General features: G+C 42.3%; 1 protein-coding gene across 1 annotated transcript; it reads left to right on the top strand.

The window, feature by feature from the left end:
• The first annotated feature begins 8,849 nt into the window (after positions 1–8,849).
• Positions 8,850–19,072, top strand: LOC143835960 (gastricsin-like). The gene is made up of 9 exons (XM_077334496.1): positions 8,850–9,005; positions 11,645–11,792; positions 12,017–12,134; positions 12,855–12,973; positions 13,817–14,016; positions 15,626–15,748; positions 17,457–17,604; positions 18,445–18,543; positions 18,729–19,072. The coding sequence occupies exons 1-9, from the start codon at positions 8,929–8,931 to the stop codon at positions 18,879–18,881; spliced, it is 1,185 nt and encodes a 394-aa protein (XP_077190611.1). The 5' UTR covers positions 8,850–8,928; the 3' UTR covers positions 18,882–19,072.
• Positions 19,073–20,879: the final 1,807 nt, after the last annotated feature.

Below are 20,879 nucleotides of genomic sequence, written 5' to 3'. Positions count from 1 at the left end.
TGATATACTGACAATTTCACCTCAATTCAGTCCTTCCACCCACCTGTAGTACCTTCATTTTGTCAGGATTAAGTTTCAGTTGCTTAGCTCTCACCTGTCTCAGAAATGCCTCTAGGCACCAGTTCATCACTTAGATGTATGTTTTAGCCACAAATTGGTAAGAACAAAGCTGAAATCACTGGTTTCATGTAGATTTTGGTTTCATGTAGATGCTAAGAAGGATTTATTAAATAATACATGTAATAAGTAAATTATTATTATTCTTTAGATTTGTTACTCGCCTCTCCCAGGAGGCTCAAGGTGAGTTACAGCATATAAAACCCCCAATAAAACCATACAGTAAAATCTATAAAACAAGAATAAAATATACTAAACACAGTAAACAGTAAAAACAGATGTGGCAAAAAACTCCAGTCTTATCTATACTACCCCAAGACAACCTGTTCTAGAGGGGGGATGGGAGACAGAGGGTGCCAATTGCACTTCGCTACTGCTTCTATAAGGGGGGCCAGATCTTCCTTGCGGCCCAGCCTCATCCAACGACTATTGGATACAGTGTTTGTTCTGCCATTTCGGAATTGATCCTATGCCACTTTAGTGCAATAAACAGTACAAATCAGGCAGTAATAAATAATAAATAAATAATAGTTCACTTGGGTTATTTCTCATCAGGAGAAACATACCACAGTCCTGTTGGCAGAGCAATTATACAGAAACTGATTAATGAGTATTTTAATAAGTTTGTAGTTTAATAAGTTTGTAAAGTGTTTTAATACATTTTAATTATGATTTATTTTATTGATTTAATGTAAGGTGACCAGATTTTAAGATTACTAAAGAGGGACACCATTGACGGGGGGGGGGGGTTCTATATGGAGCAACAAAATTTTTCATAGAATTCAAAAATAGTATTGTAATTTTTAAAATTTTTAACAATTAACAATTTACAATTAACAAATATAAAACATTTAAAAAACTTATGCATAGCATTATTTTATTATTATTTTATTCTTTGGCATATTTCTCACTCAAGTGAAAATTTTTTTTGTAGATTGCTGTAGTTGCTTAAAAGGTGCTTTGTGAGATGAGGGGCAGATGGCAGTGATAATGTGACAGCTATGGTGATGGACAGGGTAGATGGCATCCCAAAGACTGGCACAGCATGGGAAAGATACACTTTGCTGGGTGGAGAGCATAGTTTACAACCCAAAGGAAAAAACATGCCATCTCTTGGATGTGTTAGCATCCCTCAGTTGACTGTCCTGCTTCCGGCAGGCTTGAACTCTAGCTCCTAGTGCCCAGATTGGCCAATGCCCTATCAGTCCATGTGGGAGAGGGATCTAAAAAGGGGAGCTGTTCCTTTGTTTGGGGTTTAGAGAGACAGACAGACAAAAAAAGAAAGTTCAGTGTGAATGATGAAGGAGGATGGTGCTTGTAAATACAGTCCTGGGGAGAGGTTCAATATGCAACAGTCAGCCTCCCTCTGAGGCTGCACCAGATGTTGAAGGATTGTAAGTTAACAAGTGACATTCCTTCCATTTATTTTTATTTTGCTTAGCCCTACCTGGAACTATCTTGTTGTTTGTGCCTTGTAGTTAGTTCCAGTGAGTTTGTGCCTTGTAGTTACTACAGTTATTCAGCTGAGGAGCCTTGCACATTCTTTGCCCCTGGGCTTGGCTGCTTGACAGCACTATTGTAAGATCCCTCTTGGATATAAGATCCCCTTCTGGTTAATGCCAGGTGAGAGGGGTAGTTAACTCAGGGGCACTGGAGATATGAGAGCCCCAGAGTAAATTCTTACCTCCAGCATGCCAGCGAGGGGGAGTCTGTAGGAGAAAGCATTTGACACCCTACATGGTGATAATAAAATGTTTTTGCTAAAGTTGCCATTCCATCTCTGTTTCAGTTTGTTTTTAAATGTTTTACATATAAGTTAGTCTTGCAATAAGCATTTCTATGCTCTTGTTCTTTGATGCAGACTAAAATTCAAGGAATATCAACCAAAAAGCCTGTAGTCAGCATTAGGACTAATAATAGAAGTAAAATTGTTTTTACTGAAAACAATTAAAGGATGCCATAATTAAAATGAAGTGTACCTCCCAATCTTGAAAAATATGTGCTGAAAGGGAGAGATTACCCAGAGAAGGGGAAATTAACTGTAAAAAGGGTTTGAGATAGTTATAAGGCAGGGTAGATCTCAGGAGGAGAACCCCAGCATATGCACACACATATACAAAGCAATAATAAGCATGCACACTTACACAAGCACCAGGGAGAAAATTGGGAAGGTTAGGCCACGAGCTCCAAAGAGAAGGCAACCTGGGAGGAACTTTAGTGTGGTGGCCAAGAAGACAAAGCCCGCCTCCTTCCCTGCCTCACCTCGTTTGCTTGCTAGCTCCACCCGCTCACTTCCCTGCCTCACCTCGTTTGCTTGCTTGTTCTGCCCGCTCACTTCCTCGGCTCACCTTGTTTGCTTGCTTGCCCCGCCCACTCTCTTCCTCGGCTCACCTCGTTTGCTTGCATGCCCCGCCCACTCTCTTCCTCGGCTCACCTTGTTTTCTTGCTTGCCCCGCCTGCTCGCATCCCCGGCTAACCTCATTTGCTCACTCACCTCCGGGCTGAACTTGCACGTGCTGCCGTGCACCTTCCCTTCCCTTCCCTCGCAGGTCCCGCCTCTGAAGAAGGCGGAGTCCAGGCAGACATGGTACATGGTGTGGGGGCGGCGCTTGAGGTTGATGAAGGCCAGGCGGTCAGGCTGGGTAGAGCCGCGCCAAGTGCGCAATTTGCAGCTGGGTGCGGGACTTTCTAAGTACCTGGCGGGACGCAGGACTATTTTGCCAAAGGCGGGACAGTCCCGCGAAAAGCGGCACAAATGGTAACCTTAATTTAATGTGATGGAATTGATGCTCACAGATTAAATGTTGTACACTGCCCTGAGATGGCTGGTTCAGGAGGGGCAGTCGAGAAACTGAAGAAAAAATATTTTAAGAGGTTTATTTAGGAACCAGCATACCAATAGGAAAGAGGAGAAACAGAGATAAGTTCCTAACTATATATCTAGCTGAGTGAGAGAGGAGACTGAAGTGGCAAACGTGAGAAGAAGCAGGAAATTACCCTAAGAGCAGCAATCTGAATGAATACCATGTAATTGTCTTCTTGCTGCCCCTTCAGGGTCTTCTTCTCTTCTTTGTACCTAGGAATGGAAATGAGGAATGTATTATGTGTTGTAGGCCTTTGGTTTCATATTTGCAAGAATTATAATATTTGCCTTCTATATTCAAGCCAGAGACAACTGGTGCAGTGGGAGAACTAACTTTAATTCTCTCAGAGATCTCTAAGCATTGCTTCATCAGTGACTGCACACTTCTCATAGCAACAGTGTTTGAGCCATTGTCTGATATTTTACACATCCTCCTGATCAAGCATATTATGCAAAATATACAGGGGTTTCCAAGTGAATGAAAATTATCTCCCACTATACCAATTCTCTTTCTCTCTCTGCTTGGTATAGTGTTCCTTTTCTTGCTTCTATATTCAAGCGCAGCACTTAAGCAGTGGTGTTTTACAGGTGGAAAAAAACAACAGCAGCTTCCAGCATAAGTAACAGATGACCTTGAAGGAAGCAAAACAGAAAACATTTGGTCAGCCTTTTCTTTGAAAACCACAGGGAGGTCTTTCCATTGTTTATCCAGCTGGTGACCGATAGTATTAATTGCTTACTTCAATAGATCATCCCCTCCCACAATTTCCTTGGGTTCTGTGTGGCACTGGGACTGATAAGGACAACTTGCCAGAACTGATACTCTATAATTATATAACAATATAAATGGTGCCAGCTTTTCCATGAAGGCCTTATAATTATGCAGCATATACTTCTTAACAGCCTTCCCCTAATGCACGTCATGGCAAAAAGCCATTTAAATTTTTAAAAAGCTATCCAGATTTGCATGGCTATCTCCATTGCAGCAATTAATTTCATTGTGTAAATATACAGTGTATTATTATTTTGTTTTGTCTCTTCTGAATCTATTGCTGACCAGTTTAATTTGGTGACCTTTTAGTGGTAGAGGGAGGTAAACTTATTCACCACAACATTCATAACTTTATGATTAATGTCCATTTTGACATTGTCTTTTTGTTCTAAACTTTTAGGATATACAGTTTTTAGCATTTCTTTATTGTAAGGTGCTCCAATTCCTTTTTTACCCCAGGTACAACACTATCTTTTTTGGAGTGACTAGAACTGTATTCCAAATACTTTTGCACTATAGATTTTATATGTCATGATGCCAACAATTTTATTCTAATCTATTTCCTGATAATTTGAACTTCAAAGCTGCCTTTTCACAGGTGCAGAATGCAAATTTGAACAGTGAGCTCTTGATCACAACTCCAAGATTGCTTTCTTGGATAGACACTGTTTGAACTGTATAAATATGAAGTTAGACTTTTGTTCCTATTTTTAAATTATTATTATATTTATATTTATTTCCCGCCACTCTCGGCAAAGCTGGCTCATGGCGGGTTACAAGATAAAATATAATGTCCTTGTTGTTGTTGTTGTTATGTGCGAAGTCGTGTCCGACCCATCGCGACCCCATGGACAATGATCCTCCAGGCCTTCCTGTCCTCTACCATTCCCTGGAGTCCTTTTAAGTTTGCACCTACTGCTTCAGTGACTCCATCCATCCACCTTATTCTCTGTCGTCCCCTTCTTCTTTGGCCCTCGACCACTCCTAGCATTAGGCTCTTCTCCAGGGAGTCCTTCCTTCTCATGAGGTGGCCAAAGTATTTGAGTTTCATCTTCAGGATCTGGCCTTCTAAAGAGCAGTCAGGGCTGATCTCCTCTAGGACTGACCGGTTTGTTCGCCTTGCAGTCCAAGGGACTCGCAAGAGTCTTCTCCAGCACCAGAGTTCAAAAGCCTCAATTCTTTGACGCTCGGCCTTCCTTATGGTCCAACTTTCGCAGCCATACATTGCAACTGGGAATACCATAGCCTTGACTAAACGCACTTTTGTTGGCAGGGTGATGTCTCTGCTTTTTAGGATGCTGTCTAGATTTGCCATAGCTTTCCTCCCCAGGAGCAAGCGTCTTTTAATTTCTTTGCTGCAGTCCCCATCTGCAGTGATCTTGGAGCCCAGGAAAATAAAATCTGTCACTATCTCCATTTCTTCCCCATCTATTTGCCAGGAACTCAGAGGGCCGGCTGCCATGATCTTTGTTTTCTTGATGTTGAGTTTCAAGCCAACTTTTGCACTCTCCTCCTTCACCCGAATCAACAGGCTCTTTAGTTCCTCTTCACTTTCTGCCATTAGAGTGGTATCATCTGCATATCTGAGGTTGTTGATATTTCTCCCTGCAATCTTGATCCCAATTTGTGACTCCTCTAATCCCGCCTTTCTCATGATGTGCTCCGCATACAAGTTAAATAGACAAGGCGACAGTATACAGCCTTGCCGAACTCCTTTCTCAATTTTGAACCAATCCGTGATTCCATGTTCAGTTCTCACTGTTGCTTCTTGACCTGCATATAAATTTCTCAAGAGACAAATAAGATGCTCTGGTATTCCCATCTCTTTAAGAACTTGCCACAATTTGTTGTGCTCCACACAATCAAAGGCTTTTGCATAGTCAATGAAGCAGAAGTAGATGTTCTTCTGGTACTCCCTAGCTTTTTCCATGATCCAGCGTATGTTGGCAATTTGATCTCTAGTTCCTCTGCCTCTTTGAAATCCTGCCTGTACTTCTGGAAGTTCTCGGTCCACATATTGCTGGAGCCTAGCTTGTAGGATTTTGAGCATAACTTTGCTAGCATGAGAAATTAGTGCAATGGTGCGGTAGTTTGAACATTCTTTGGCATTGCCCTTCTTTGGGATTGGAATGTAAACTGACCTTTTCCAATCCTGTGGCCATTGCTGAGTTTTCCAAATTTGCTGACATATTGAGTGTAGCACTTTTACTGCATCGTCCTTTAAGATTTTGAATAGTTCAACTGGAATGTTGTCACCACCACTAGCTTTATTGTTGCTCAGACTTCCTAAGGCCCATTTGACTTCACATTCCAGGATGTCTGGCTCCAGGTCAGTAACTACCCCATTGTGGTCATCAGGGATGTTAAGCTCGCTCTTGTATAGTTCTTCTGTATAATTTTGCCACCTTTGCTTAATCTCTTCTGCTTCTGTGAGGTCCCTACCATTTTGGTCCCTTATCATACCCATCTTTGCATGAAACGTTCTCTTCATATCTCCAATTTTCTTGAAAAGATCTCTGGTCCTCCCCATTCTATTGTTTTCTTCTATTTGTTTGCACTGTTCATTTAAGAAGGCATTCTTATCTCTTCTAGCTTTTCTCTGGAATTCTGCATTCAATTGGGTGTATCTTTCTCTTTCTCCCTTGCCTTTCACTTCCCTTCTCTCCTTAGCTATTTGTAAAGCTTCCTCAGACAGCCATTTTGATTTCTTGCATTTCTTTTTCTTTGGGATGGTTTTAGTTCCTACCTCTTGTACAATGTCGCGAACCTCCGTCCATAGTTCTTCAGGCACTCTGTCTATCAGATCTAATTCCTTAAATCTATTTGTCACCTCTACTGTATATTCGTCGGGGATATGATTTAGTTCATACCTGAGTGGCCTAGTGCTTTTCCCTACTTTTTTCAATTTAAGCCTAAATTTTGCAACAAGAAGCTCATGATCTGAACCACAATCAGCTCCTGGTCTTGTTTTTATTGCCTGTATAGAACTTTTCCATCTTTGGCTGCAGAGCACATAGTCAATCTGATTTCTGTGTTGACCGTCTGGTGATGTCCATGTGTAGAGTCGTCTCTTGGGTTGTTGGAAAAGAGTGTTTGCTATGACCATTGTATTCTCTTGACAAAATTCTACCAGCCTGTGTCCTGCTTCATTTTGTACTCCAAGGCCAAACTTGCCTGTTATCCCGGTTATCTTTTGGCTTCCTACTTTAGCATTCCAATCCCCCATGATGATAAGCACATCATTTTTTGGCGTTGCTTCTATAAGGTGTTGTAGGGCTTCATAGAACTGATCAATTTCATCCTCTTCAGCAGCAGTGGTTGGGGCATAGACCTGGATCACTGTGATGTTGAATGGTTTGCCTTGGATTCGAACTGAGATCATTCTGTCATTTTGGGGATTGTATCCCAAGACTGCTTTTCCTACTCTCTTATTGATTATGAAGGCTACTCCATTTCTTCTGCGAGATTCTTGTCCACAGTAGTATACCTGATGGTCATCTGAATTAAATTCACCCATTCCTGTCCATTTTAGTTCACTGATTCCTAAAATGTCGATGTTCAGTCTTCTCATTTCTTGTTTGACCACGTCCAGCTTGCCTTGATTCATGGATCTGACGTTCCAGGTTCCTATGGAATAAAAATCTTTACAGCATCGGACTGTCTTTTCGCCACCAGTTACTTCCACAACTGAGCGTCCTTTCGGCTTTGGCCCAGCCGCTTCATTCATTCTGGCGCTACTCGTACTAGCCGTCTGCTCATCCCCAGTAGCATATTGGACACCTTCCGACCTGAGGGGCTCATCTTCCAGCGTCATAACGTTATGCCTTTTGGAACTGTCCATAGAGTTTTCATGGCAAAGATACTGGAGTGGTTTGCCATTTCCTTCTCCAGTGGATCACCTTTTGTCAGAGCTCTCAGCTATGACCTGTCCGTCTTGGGTGGCCCTGCACGGCATAGCTCATAGCTTCACTGAGCTACGCAAGCCCCCTTGCCACAACAAGGCAGCGATCCTTGAAGGGGGTATAATGTCCTAAAACTCCTATTTTCCTTAAAATCAACAATTAAAAACTACCCAACAACTGGCGGCAACCAGCATACCCACCTCGCTGGGGAATCAGGGAGAGGATAACCCCTACCGATGGCATATGGTGGGGAATTCAACCTTTGGGGAGGCCCATAGATCTTCTCTTCGCCCTGATTTGCTCTGTTTTCAGGGCCCTGCTGAAAGCTGGAAGCTCCCATAGAGCCCGCAGCTCCTTCGGGAGCTCATTCCATCAGGTAGGGGCCAGGACCGAAAAGGCCCTGGCTCTGGTTGAGGCCAGGCGAGCCTCCCCGGGGCCACCTTTTATACTCAAATTGTGTCTGATTGGCTACTTTACACTTCATTCCTCATGCCAGATCATTTATGAGTAAGTAAAATAGAACATGCTGCTTTACAAATCCTTGAGAAATCCCACTATAGCCTCTGCCATTAGAACAAAGTTTGAGTCCAGTGTACCTTTAAGACTATCAAAGTTGGTCTTTAAGCTTAGAATTAAACTATGTTGATCTTAAAGGTGCGAGACTCAAACTTTGTTCTATTGTTTCAGAATAACATGGCTACCCACCTGAATCCCCTCAAATCTGTCCAGTTCATTTCTACATTGTTTTCCCTTTTTTAACCATAAGGTGACCTATTCTGAGAACGATTTCTTCCAAGAATCCATGTGTCCATATTGAACAATTTCTCCCTCCCAATTATCTATTTAGACTGGCATTACTCCACAGTGATAGTATGAAAAAAATCTACTGTAATAAAGATTGTGGATATCACCCTTTTTATTTATTAAATGAAGCAGTGGGTTAATAGGTTTTTGATCACCAGTTTCTTTTTTTGGGGGGGATAACATTGGGGCTGAAGTGTTTGTATCATTCTATATCTTGATAACACCAATATAAGTACACTTATTATTCCTTATCAAATCTTAATAATCTCCTATAAATAGTTTTTAATGAAAGGTCAGTGGAATGATAAAACCTTTCTTAGCATACAAGAGCGCTGATAATGGCTGAATACAAGCCTAAGGGAAATAGCAGTATACATAGATAAGGTTTGGGGTGCCAGCTTCTAAGGTATAAAAAGCTGGTGCTTTAGCCCAGTTTCTGCTGTGGTGCACAAAACTTCTTCAGGTGTTGTATGCAGCAAAAACCAAGAATCATGCAGTGGTTGATCTTGGCGATGGTTTGCTTCCACCTTTCAGAGGGCTTAATAACGTGAGTAGTCTTCAACTTCAACAATGATTAGGATGATAGTATTGTATTTGAGCATATGAGCAACATGCAGTTTTTTGGTTACTGGCATATCAGGATGCGTCCTGATCTCCTCTGGCAGGCCATTCCACAAGACGGGAATCTGAAAAGGATGCACATATATGGGCAGTTGCTGATCTTTTCTGTTAACAGGTTGGCAAATCCAACCTGGATAGCAAGGCAGCCTGATCTGATCAGATCTCGGAAGCTAAGCTGGGTCAGTCCTGGCTTGTCCCTGGAAGGGTGGCCCCCAAGAAATACCAGGGTTGTGACACAGGGGCAGGCAATGGCAAACCACGTCTGAACGTCTCTTGCCTGGCAGCCAGACAATCTTAGGATCTCCGGGCTATATTACGCATATGCCATATGATAAATAAATAAATGCAAGCTGGCACCCTCAGTTTCTGTAAGTGATTTTTTCAACCATGGGCTTTTCTGCATTCTCATTTTATTCATTGCTAAATTCCTGTTTCTGGAGGTGTGGGGTGTTCCCTCTTCCTCAAGTGTTTCCCTCCCTCTAGTGGTCGATTTGATATCACATATCTCCCCCCCCCCCAAGCATAAAATTTGAATATATAGCTTACACTCAAGGAGAGTTATTTGGGGAAAATATTGGGGTATATTCAAAACTTACATACAAGCAAAAACATACAAGTTCCTAAGAGATGAAATGAAAGAAGAGTTGTTTTTTATATTGGTCTTTTCATCGCTCAAGAGGCTTACATTCGCCTTCCCTTTTCCTCTCTCCACAACAGACACCCTGTGAGGTGGATGAGTCTGAGAGAGCTTCTGATAGGACTCTCGGTCAGAACAGCTTTATCAGTGCTGTGGCAAGCCCAAAGTCACCCAGCTGGCTGCATGTGGAGGAGCAAGGAATCAAAACCAGCTCACCAGATTAGAAGCCGCTGCTTTTAAACCACTACACCATGCTGGAGGAAAAGAGGGAGTTCAGAATAGGGCTGGGTAATATTTGCCTGTTCTAGAAGAGTTGCAGATCGGAGGGGGGACCAGCAACATAACAGCAGGGGGTGGCATCCCAGGGGGACTGATCACTGAGCACACAAATGTGGCAAAAATCTGGCTTTTTATGGCTAAACTGTAGCCTCTAAACATGTGTTATAGCATGATGTCACTGGAGGCCTCCCAGTCTAAGAGGAGACAATGCTTGCTTGCATATGCTGATAGACCCCAAGGGGGTGAGACATTATCAGGAAGGAAGGAAGGAAGGAAGGAAGGAAGGAAGGAAGGAAGGACGGAAGGAAGGAAGGAAGGAAGGAAGGAAGGAAGGAAGGAAGGAAGGAAGGAAGGAAGGAAGGAAGGAAGGGAGGAGTAATTGCTTATCTGATGGCCCATTAATGCAGACATTGGGAAGGGGAGTACATGACACCTATCTTGTGACACCCGGATCTGCCTGTTCCAGCAAGTACTGTTCAGATGCCATTTTCTGAACACAGAGGGCCTTTTCGCACGGGGATCTTTGTTGCAAATTGTTTGCGGAATGAAAAATCGCCATTTAAAATAGTGGAATTCGTCGTTTTGCACACCTGGCTTTGTAGTGGAATCAGTTGCGTTTTTTAGCGTTTCCCACAGGCTTCCGGTCTCGGCAGAAATCGCTAGAAAGGAAGCGCTATTGCCAAGCTCGTCCCGCCCCTGGCCGTCAAGCAGCCAATGAGCAGCCGTTAGCATGCTCCCAAACAGCCCCTTTCCCTTTAAGAAAGGTTTTTTAAAAAAAAAACAGACCCATAGCAACGAATCTGTGTAGATTCTTTGCTACGGAGAGACCCATCCAGCTGCCTAATGTGAGCTGTCGTTTGATTGTATGATCGTTTGCACGCTGGCTCGAGTGATAAAAAAAAATTCCCCCCCCCCCTTCTCACGGGCTCGATTTTCGGCTGAATTTATGTGTAAAAAATAAAGGGACTTTATTCCAGCAAACGGGCTTTTAAGTGGTTTGTGCTTAGTGACTAAAGGTGAAGGAATGAAGCCAGGGAAGCCTCTAAACAGAAAGAGGCTCGCCGGTGCGTTTATCCCCGCTCGCTCCGAGAAAAAAAAATGGCGATCGCTTCGCCGGAAGTTTGGAGAAGAGAGCCAGGGGGAGGGGCTTTGAAGAACCAGCAACAATGGTAACGCACAGGTCTTTAGCGCTAGTGTTGCAGATTGGTTGCAGGAGTGTATCGCTATCCGGAGGGTGAATCCACTTTTCTGGATTTCCCTGAAAGCGCTAAAACGAAGCGCTTATTGCTGATCGGTTTCAGGAGTGTTGCAGATTGTCTACGACGTCGTGGGTAATGCCAAATTAGTAGCGTTTTCAATTAGCAACCATTGTGCTATTTTTAAGCCGTGGGAAATGGCCCAGAGATTTCAGCGCAATATAATTTGGGCCAACCTATCACAATCCTTCTAGCCATTAAAAGGAGGGGCCTGTCATGCTGGTATCACAACCCCCCCGCCAAAAAAAAAGTTGGTCTTCAATCATGAACCTGTGAGTGGAAAGATGAAAAAGACCAATTGGTGTCTCATTTGTGTGGTAATTGTTATTAACCAAGGGATGTTAAAATGTTACCCTATTTATAATCTATACTCTTCTCCTCCCTCCCATCTAGCTTAACTCTAAAGAAGGGAAAGTCCATTCGAGAGGTGATGAAGGAAAAGGGTGTGCTGGAAGACTACCTGAAGCACCACAAGTTTGACCCAGTCAAGAAGTATATCAATGAGTACAATGTGGCTTTTGAACCAATGGCATACATGGATGTGAGGCTCTCTTCTTTTTTTCTTTTCCCTTCCATATTTTCTCTACCAAAAGAGAATTTTGATGCCTCTTTCCCTTGCCCTGTGTGAAATCTTAAAAGTCAGGACAATCTGATTTGGGTCTTTCTATGTCCTTCTTACTCAATTCCTTCAGTCCCATGGGGACCGCTCAGCTCACCTTACACTAGCATCCTTCTAAAATTCAGATTATAACATTCTTTTACTAGGCATCATACTATGGCGAAATCAGCATTGGAACTCCACCCCAGAATTTTTTGGTGCTGTTTGATACTGGCTCTTCCAACTTGTGGGTGCCATCTGTCTACTGCCAGAGCCAGGCTTGCAGTGAGTAGTTACTTTCCAACGGTTCAAACCTAGTTTCATTGAGATGGAATCTGCTGTGATTAGATGGAGACTGAACTTCCAAAGAGCCTCGCTCTAGAGAAACTGGATTTCTCTGCATGTTGTGGTTTGCTTTTTCTTATTTCTTCAGTTTATATATAATAATGCCCTCTTGGCATTCCGGCTCAAGGTGGTATACAACATCAATTGTAACAATGATATAAATTAATTAATAACATTTTAAAACCATTTAAACCACATCTATAACTACCAGCAAATTCAGTTACTATTGTTATTTCTAGTGTAGTTCCTTTCAATGGTTCTATTCCAGGTATTTGTTGGGGTGTTTTCTGTAGTGGGGATATAGATGTTATAAAATCTTTGGCCTCAAACAAAAGCTTGGTGGAACAGCCCCGTCTTACAGGCCTGGCAGAAGTATACAAGTTATAGAGCCAAATAGGAATTGTAGAGAGAAACAGGAAGTGCAGGAAAGTCCATACTGTGCAGCACAAAAGTTTTGGATGAAGAAAGAACTCAATCCCCCCCCCCCCCCCCGCCCCAATTACTTGCATCACATGCACAATTCTTCCAGTCTCTTCATCTGGACGAACTTCTACATTATCTTACAGCTGCATTGTGACTTGCAGGGGTCAGTTGCCCTAAATGAGCAAACCTGAAATATCTGTGCAGACTTAACTTTATTTGATATTATTTCCCCCATAGGCAGCCATGCAAGATTCAACCCCAGCCAGTCCTCCACCTACTCCACCAAGGGACAGACATTCAGCCTGCAATATGGCAGTGGCAGCCTTACTGGATTTTTTGCCTATGACACTCTGAAAGTAAGTGCTCCTATGGTCTATCCTGATAATTAATATTTCCAGATAATCATCACCAAGACCTTATTGTCAGTAATTCCTAGAGAACCGCTCTTGGCTGGGATCCAAGTTGTTGGTGTATCTTGATTGTTTTGGCATACACAAAACATGGAATCTTATAATCTGTCAAAAGCTGTCAATTAATAGATGCCATTACATACCTATCAGTTACCAAGCAATGTTAATTTCCAGTCCTGAGATACTGCTATTTAACAAATAGCATTGCATACCAACTCTCAAATACTACATAAACGCTGCCTACTAAGGCTTTCCCCCCTCAGTAGTCTTGCTTGAATGCAAATCAAATTAAAATATGTTGGATTCACTTTGAAGTAAACACAGGTAGGACTGGATTATAAATAACATTGGTCATTCACAATCCAGTATATCCCTGCACTAATTTCTCTGCCTTTCATCTGTCAATGCAATCAGATGTTAAATGCCATTTAACATCAGCTTTTTATTAAAACTTTCATATGGAATATTATGTCAATCATTAATATTGTAAAATGTCAAATATTTAAATGAAATATCATAAGATGTCAAACACCCCTACATATCAAAAATACAGCAAATATTCATGTATTTAGAGAATGCCTGGCAACATTTGCAACTCTGAAGACAATTTGGGGATCAAGACTGTTTCAGCTCTAGGCTGGTCCAGCATTCTGTTTCTGATAGCAGCTGCCTATGGAAGTTCACAGGTTGCTGGCAAGCTATTGCTTGTATTCAGCATTGGGTATCAGTCTATTCTTTTGTGTCCTGTGTCCATTCTATGCGACAGACTTTCTTCTTGCCCTCCTTTAGCTCGAGAATATTGTTGTCACAAATCAGGAGTTTGGCCTGAGTGAAAATGAGCCTGGTACCAACTTCATTTATGCCCAGTTTGATGGCATTCTGGGAATGGCCTACCCTTCTCTGGCAGTAGGGGGTGCTACCACCGCTTTGCAGGCGATGCTGCAGGAAAACTTGCTAACCGAGCCAATCTTCAGCTTCTATCTGAGCAAGTAAGGGATTTAACTACACATTCTTGCAGCTTTATTGTTTTCCCCATTGTTTTTCATATATCATACTCACAAAGTATCAGTATCACGTTAATTTTCTTGTTTACTGTTTTCTATTTTATTTATTTATTTATATATTTCTTAGCTGCCTTTCTTATATTTCTTATATTTCTTATATATATATTTCTTAGCTGCCTTTCTACCTTACAGAATTCAAGGCAGCTTACGATGTAAACAAGCATTACCACAAAAATATATTAAAAACACCATTTAAAACCACAATTTAAGAACCTAATAGATCATTGTGAAATCAAAGGTATGACTATCCCAAAATAGAACAAGATTAATTTTATCTTCACGTGCGTGTATAGAGGGGCATTGTGTACTTCATGCACATGGTTCTTTGCACCTGCACACACCTCTTACCAATGCTATTGAAAAGTTGCTGCAGTGTTTGGAGCATAGAGAAACCACTATCTAGCAATAACTTATAACTCTTAGGGTATAGCAAAAAGTGTTGCTTCCAATCCTGCTTCGTTATTTCCTTTCTTAGTCCCTGCATTACCCTTGTGTAGGCAGCAGGCACACAGTCCTGGGAAAACACTACCTGCAATGGCTACTGACTTGCAGAGCATGAGCAAAGGGGTGAGAGCCAGTGTGTTGTAGTTGTTAAGAGTGGCAGCCTCTGATCTGGAGAGCTGGGTTTGCTTCTCTGTTCTTCCACATGAAGCCAGCTGGGGGAGCTTGAGCTAGTCATACAGTTCTCAGAGCATTCCTGTTAGCTCTCTCAGCCCCACCTGTTGTGTCTGTTGGGAGAGAAAGGGAAGGTGATTGTAAGCTGCTTTGAGACTCCTTTGATGTGGGGGCAAGATCACTCAGAGCACTTTTCTGACTTGTGTGCCTATGGTATAAAAAAATCAGGATCCCAATACCTATTGTTTATTGTGTTGTGCAGCTCAACCCAGCCTATTGGTGTTCAGTTGATGAAGCAGGAATGAGGATGTGGAAATGGCTGAACTAACCTAATTCTGTGTTAAGAAAGATTCACTTTTATTAAACAGCCTCATATGAGAATTTTAATGCACTGCTTTTTGTGTCAGATCAATAAGAAAACTGGTAACAATTCACAAATTGCATTATGATCAAAGAAAACTATGAGTAGCAAAATAATAACAAAGGCACATCAAGCTACATTTTAATATGGAATAACAAATGCAGAATATTCAGTTTTTGTGAACATGAAATTTATCAAGAGTTTATGTCTTGAAAAGTTTGGAACACTAGAAGTACCTGCTGAAAATATCTCTCCAAGGTATGTCAGATGGCTTTATAACTCCCAAGCTAGGTCTACTTCATTACATAATACACATTTATTTATTTCCCAGTGAGGACTTGCTCACGACATTCTCCCCTTATCCTTACAATAACCCTGCAAAATAAGTTAGGCTGAGATTTATAGTGGCCCATGGTTACCCAGTAAGCTTCCATGGCAGAATGGGGAATTGAACCAGATTATTCCAGATCCTAGTTCAACCATTTAATCACTACATACATTGACTTTCCATGACAATTAGTAAATTACAAAATCTAATTCTTTCTCTTGTGTTTGCAGACAACCAAGCTCTCAATATGGTGGTGAGGTTGCCTTTGGAGGAGTAGACACTCGCCTTTACTCAGGACAGATCTATTGGGCTCCTGTTACTCAAGAACTTTACTGGCAGATTGGAATTCAAGAGTAAGTTTCATTTTCAATAAATGATTTTCTGAAAACCCGTTAAATCTTTTGGAAGACTTGCCGAGTCTGCTCTCAGTCTCAGAATGTCTGAACAAAGGCTCTGCTTCACTTCAGTGGATTTGATACCCTTTGAGGTATATTGGATAGAGTAAAACCATTAAGTCAGGTGGAACACTTTTCTGATTGATCTTAGATTATTCTATTTTTGAATTTAATATTTTCCCAAAATAAGTGGTCATACTAGGCCATACCTTTGGGTAGGGGCCTAGTTAACATGTACTTCTACTCTGATTACTGAGGATTACTGAGAATAATAAAGTGGGTTAAAAGCACATCAAGGTGGAACCACTGAGCATGCACATCACACATACTCTACCATCTGCAGTTACGATTTTGAGGATGGTGTGAACTGGTCAACCATCTACTATTGTACTGATACATTTCTTTTCTGGTTGGTAGGATGGAATTAAAATCAGTTGTCACGATGAGGTCATTCTCTGAATAAAACAGGCATTTACAGGCACCTTAAAAACTAACACAACTTATTCCAGCATAAATGTATGCTCCAGGCCATCTGACTCATGAAAGCTTGTGCTGGAATACATTTTGCTTATCTTTAAGGAGCTACTGGTCTCCAGTTTTATTTTACTGTTACAGAGTATTGTGGCTACCCATCTAGGAAGATCAGTATCTGCTGAAGGTTGAATTGGGTTTTAGACCCTCCTTCTTCAAGGGTGGAGACAGTCAAGTTGGTCCACCTGCCACTCTTCATATAATTGCAAATATTAGAACAAACATATTAGCTACCAACATGCTTATTGGCTTAGTTTAAAATGCTTCATGGTTGGGGGGCCTCCAAGCATCCCTGTGTATGAGCCAATCCTTCATGGTGTGGCCATCACTAAAGACTGCTGCCATCCAGTTGAGAGCTTCTCCTGTTGTTGTCTCAGCCCTTGGAATGGGAATCCAGAGGCTTTGTGGAGTGTTTCATCCCTTCCAGCCATTTAGAAACTCTGCATTTCCTGAGAGGCTTTCTCTGGTGATCCATTTGGTTTGTTGACGTGGTCTAAAACAGATGGCTTTATACTGCATACTATTAGGATGTAGGCTATGTATGATGGATATACACACATATCACTGGCAAATTTTGTTGGCCTTTGTAACTGTAGATTTTCCTGTGTCAAGTTGCCTATTGTTGTAAGCTGTTCCAAGGAAAGTTTAGCAAGTTTTAAGTAAATGAATCAAGTACCATCCGCAGTCTCAAACAAATGGGTGTCCCTCAGGGAACCATTTCTGAATATAGGTGTGTAAAATCAGACTGTAAAACCAAGATGACAAGCCATGGACTCCCTGTACAGTCTTAGTCTAGAAATCAAGCTGCTCTGTCTCCATGGCTTCGAAATTTCATGCCATTGTTGTTGTGAGGCTTAATAGAGAATGGTGTGCACGTTTTCTTGCATTCAGCTCAGTAAGAATAAAATAGATGTTGTTGTTGTGCCTGTATTCTTACACTGTTGTATTCTCATGTTAGTCATATTCTCTAGCTCCAGACTTCTGCCTGCATCACAATGGAAGGCAGAGATGGAGACAACATCTTCATTGAGATGAATCCTTAAAAAACAGCATTTAGACACAATAATTACCATATCTTTTTGCATGGGGTTCAGTAAAAACCTCATACAATGGGATTTTCTATGTTTCCCCTCAGGTTCACTATTGGGGGACAAGCTACTGGATGGTGCAGCCAAGGTTGCCAGGCTATTGTGGACACTGGAACATCCCTTCTCACTGTTCCTCAGCAGTACATGGGGAGTTTTCTGAATGCTGTGGGCGGTCAGCAAGATCAGTATGGACAGGTAAGTAGCTGTGAAAATAGGGCCCTCAAATCTTGTGGAGTATGCGGGTACTTCTGGATTTTGAGAACAGTTAGTGGACAGCACTATAAAATAGCAGCCAAGTTGTGGAATGGGCACTATCGATCACAAAAGGGCTACAAGTTCATAAAATGTTGGGAGATCATAAGCAAAGTGTTCTGTTATAGACGCAGCTGCTTCTAAATGCAGACCCAAAGCAACTCTGCTTAAACAATACAAAGAAAAGCCAGGATTGGCTCTTTGTTCTGGGGAGAGATACTTTGGGGAAGAAGAAACAGGCACCAGGAAATACATGAGGCCCAGATGTCTGTGAGTTCCATGTTGGGGATGACTATTTAAAGGAGGGGTGGCCAAACTCTGGCTCACAAGATGTCCATGGACGACAATTCCCATGAGCCCCTGCCAGCAGACTGATACTGAGACTTATACAGAAGTGTGTGTGTGGCAGTGTGAACAGCTGGTCATAGAGCCACAAAAAACCCTGGAATTTATGACTGCAGAATAAACTGTTGTGGCCAGATCATGAAATGATACAGTCCCAATTATCCACTGCCCTATTTAGGGTTACTGATTCCAGGTCAGGAAATTCCTGGAAAAGTGTGAGTGTGTGTGTGTGGGTGTGTGGGGGGGGTTAGCTGGGGAAATATTAAGTTTGGGGAGTGAATGGAGCTCAGCAGGGCTGCCATGTCAGGGTCCACTCTTCAGAGCTGCTATTTGGTCCAAAAGAACCGACCTCTATAGTCTAGAGATCAGTGTTTAATTATGGGAGGACTCCAGTGCCCACCTGGAGGCTGGCACCCTAACCCTGTCTCCTTTTTACAGTATGCAGTTGACTGCAGCTCTGTCCAGAATTTGCCCACCATTTCCTTCAACATCAATGGAAATTCCTTCCCTCTGCCTCCCACGGCCTACATTCTCAATGTACGTATTATGGTTTTGAATATCCTTCATCTGTAATCTTTCAGCATAAGAACTGTAGAAGGAAGAGCTAGAGTTACGGGGATGAGGGGGAGAACGAGATACCACATATGAATTTCCCCCAAGTTTTTTCCTTGTTGTGTTTCCATCTTTCTGAGTTCCACTTACCAGCCTTTATTGTTTCACAGAACAATGGCTACTGCACAGTTGGAATTGAGCAGACCTATCTGCCCTCTCAAAATGGACAGCCTCTCTGGATCTTGGGTGATGTCTTTCTTAGGCAGTATTACTCTGTCTATGACATGGCCAACAACAGAATTGGCTTTGCTACTGCTGCTTAAACTGAAAGGGGTAATGGCTTCCCATGTTCCCCCTACAATTTGTCCCCATCTTTCTTTTAAGATCCGTCCATCCCATTGATTTTGAACTATCTGGTCTCTGGGCCATGTCTTTGTCCTCTCTAATTATTGGCTGGTGTTACAATGATGTTTGCAGTGGATTGGCTAATAAATAAATAGTTTAATAAACTGTACTGAAGTCTCCTCAGTTGTTTTTCTATCAAAGCAGGACATTAAGTATTTGTTGTTAGCATTTGTGCTCTTTAGGTTAAATAATAGTTAATTATTATTTGATTAAAAAAAAATCCTTTCTATTCTCCAGGGAGCTCAAAGCACTACACATAATGTTATCCTCAGAAGAACCTCAACATATAAGTGGCTAAAGAGTGCGACTGGCCCATGGTCACCTAGCGAGTTTCATGGCAGAGTGAGGATTTTGCAGCACAAAATAGCAGCTCTGTCTTTCATGATGGCTCAGAGCAAAATACATTCCTATTCCTTCCCTATTTTATTCTCAAAATGATGTGAGGCAGTTAGGCTGCGTGCCCAGGATCACCTAGTGAGCTTCATGGCAGAGTGTGAATTTGGTCTCTATGTTTGTAGTCCAATAGTCTAAACCAGCCCTTTCCATCTTTTTGACCATGGAATAACTCCTGAAACACTTTTCAGGCTTCAAGGAACCCCAGCTCATTTCAGGTTATATCCACATTCTGGATGGCTTTGAAGGGAAATAAGAATATGTGCCTCACAAAAAGCAGTGAAAACTGATAGCATCTGTACATTATGTTTATAGTGTCTTCATCCAGCAAGTGATACATGTGCCAGCTTGTGTGTGAACATCTGCATTGCTGGACTGTGAGGGGGAGGGGAGCAATTGGTAATCTTAACACATACAGGTGGATAACATGATGATCTGCATTGTAATATTGCCACCTAGTGGGTCTTGGTCAATTTTCCCACCCAGAAATGTGCTTACATTCTAAAGATGGTGCTGTTGATACAAGGTCAAACAAGTTGTGTCTGGTTATCTGGAAACTGTCCTAATCTCAAACATATTTCTGTTTTCTCATGGCAAACAGCTAATTCAGGCTTTTATCATGGTTGGAGTATGTGGGTGAGTGCTGACTATAATTATGAACCATGAAGAAAAAGGCATTCTGCTGATGTTGACAGGCACACTCCTTTCTTTATTACTGCACATATTCCACCATGGGACCCCACCCCCCAAAAAAACCCATGATTTTGTCATCAGCTCCTATACATGGCAGGCTGACAAATTATCAATGAGGCTTCCATGATTGTTCTTGTACATCTGTGCCCTATTATTTGAGACTTAAGGATTTAAACAATGCCACATTTATAATTTCCCTCTCGAGTGAAGGTTCTTCTGTGGCTTCAATAAGCAGCACTGAAGTTTTTTATAGTTTATTATAGATTATAAATGATAAAGGTATCCCCTGTGCAAGCACCGAGTCATGTCTGACCCTTGGGGTGACGCCCTCTAGCGTTTTCATGGCAGACTCAATACGGGGTGGTTTGCCAGTGCCTTCCCCAGTCATTACTGTTTGGGTACTCATTTTACTGACCTCGGAAGGATGGAAGGCTGAGTCAACCTTGAGCCGGCTGCTGGGATTGAACTCCCAGCCTCATGGGCAGAGCTTTCAGACTGCATGTCTGCTGCCTTACAACTCTGCGCCACAATCTATTATAGATTATATAGTTTATTATATAGAAGATTTATGTTCCTACTAGTAAATAAGCCTGCTGCAGTCAAAATCCAGTGGGCACTAGCAGGGCGCGCCATGAGGGCGGTGCCTACCTCGTTGCAGGAGCTGGGTAGCTGTTGGTCCGTGGGGCAGGCCACAGCTGGCGGCGGCGGTCCTGAAGCTTGCAGTGGCGTCGGCTTGTGGCTGGCTGCGCCGGGGGGGGGGCGATGTGGTTGTGGCAGCGGCAGGTGGCAGCCTGATGCTCCGGCTCCTGGCGCACCAGGCTGGCGGCAAA

Source organism: Paroedura picta, chromosome 4 (assembly GCF_049243985.1).
Source record: "Paroedura picta isolate Pp20150507F chromosome 4, Ppicta_v3.0, whole genome shotgun sequence".
Taxonomy (NCBI): domain Eukaryota; kingdom Metazoa; phylum Chordata; class Lepidosauria; order Squamata; family Gekkonidae; genus Paroedura; species Paroedura picta.
The sequence above is the reverse complement of the archived record's forward strand: the minus strand, read 5'-3'. Positions and strand labels throughout refer to the sequence as shown.